A 1,028-nucleotide genomic window follows, 5' to 3' on the forward strand; every position below is an offset into this window, starting at 1 on the left:
GACATGCGACTTGGCGCGCGTAATGGCGACGTTGAGCCGGCGGTCGTCAGACAAGAAGCCAACCTGGAGGAGGGATGGAGGGAAGGTAGCAAGGGAGGGAGAGAGGAAGGAGGAGGAGAGAGTGGTGGAGGTGAGAGTGGACGAGGAGGAGGACAGTACACAGGATGGGAGGGCGAAAGGAAGAGGAGCAGGAGAGAAGGAGCATCATAAAGGAGGCGAAGGGAGAAGGAAAGGGATGGGGAGGGAGGAGAAACGCAGAGGTCAGTCCCACACCACTCAAGGCTACCTCTCACCTCTCTCCTCGTGTTGCTCCTAACCAGCGACAGCAGCAGCGCGTCTTTCTCTCTCCCCTGGAACCCGTCCACAGTCCCGATCTCTACCCCCCGATACTTCTCCTTCAGCCTGTCCCGCAGGACCGCCACCTGCCCGTTGTAGGGCGCCAGGACCCCTATGCTCTCCTCCTGCACCCCAGCAGCCAACAGCCTCTCGAGATGCTCCTGTACCACCAGTGCCTCCCCTTCGTTCCTCGACGAGCCCTTCTCGTCCTGCTCCTCCTCCATCCCGCATCCGTCAGTGTCGATGACAACGAGGACGGAGGAAGTCTCAGCCGTCTCCTTAACCCCCGGCAGCTCCAGCAGCGTCCTCCTCCTCACCCCATCTGCCGGCACCAGCCTTCCCCCGTACATGGCCCCCGAGCTCCAGTCTGAGATGTCCTCGTGCATGCGGTACTGCACAGTCAACATCCTCATCACTTCCTCCCCGTGTTCCTCTCGCACCCTCTGGAACAGCGTCCTCCCGAGCCCCTTGTCCGCCGCCTCCTTGCTGATGATGGTGGGGGCGAGCTGGCAGTCGTCCCCAGCTAGGACGAGCCTCTTGCTGCGGAGGATAGGGATCCAGCAGGAAACTTCGACGGCCATGGCAGCCTCGTCGATGACGCAGAGGTCGAAGGCGTCGAGGGAGTTGAGGACGGAATCCGACGCTCCTGTGTTGGTGCAGAGAACGACTTGTGCGCCCTTGATGATCTGGAA

General features: G+C 61.6%; 1 protein-coding gene across 1 annotated transcript; it reads right to left on the bottom strand.

Moving 5' to 3' along the window:
• Nucleotides 1-3: 3 nt before the first annotated feature.
• On the bottom strand, nt 4-917 carry GUITHDRAFT_80206 (hypothetical protein; the record flags this gene model as incomplete). The annotated part of the gene is made up of 2 exons (XM_005821876.1): nt 4-63; nt 294-917. Coding segments are annotated over 2 exons (684 nt in total), but the record flags the coding sequence as incomplete, so codon positions are not given.
• Between the last annotated feature and the right edge of the window lie 111 nt (nt 918-1,028).

The sequence above is a fragment of the Guillardia theta genome, assembly GCF_000315625.1.
Source record: "Guillardia theta CCMP2712 unplaced genomic scaffold GUITHscaffold_136, whole genome shotgun sequence".
NCBI classification, from domain to species: domain Eukaryota; class Cryptophyceae; order Pyrenomonadales; family Geminigeraceae; genus Guillardia; species Guillardia theta.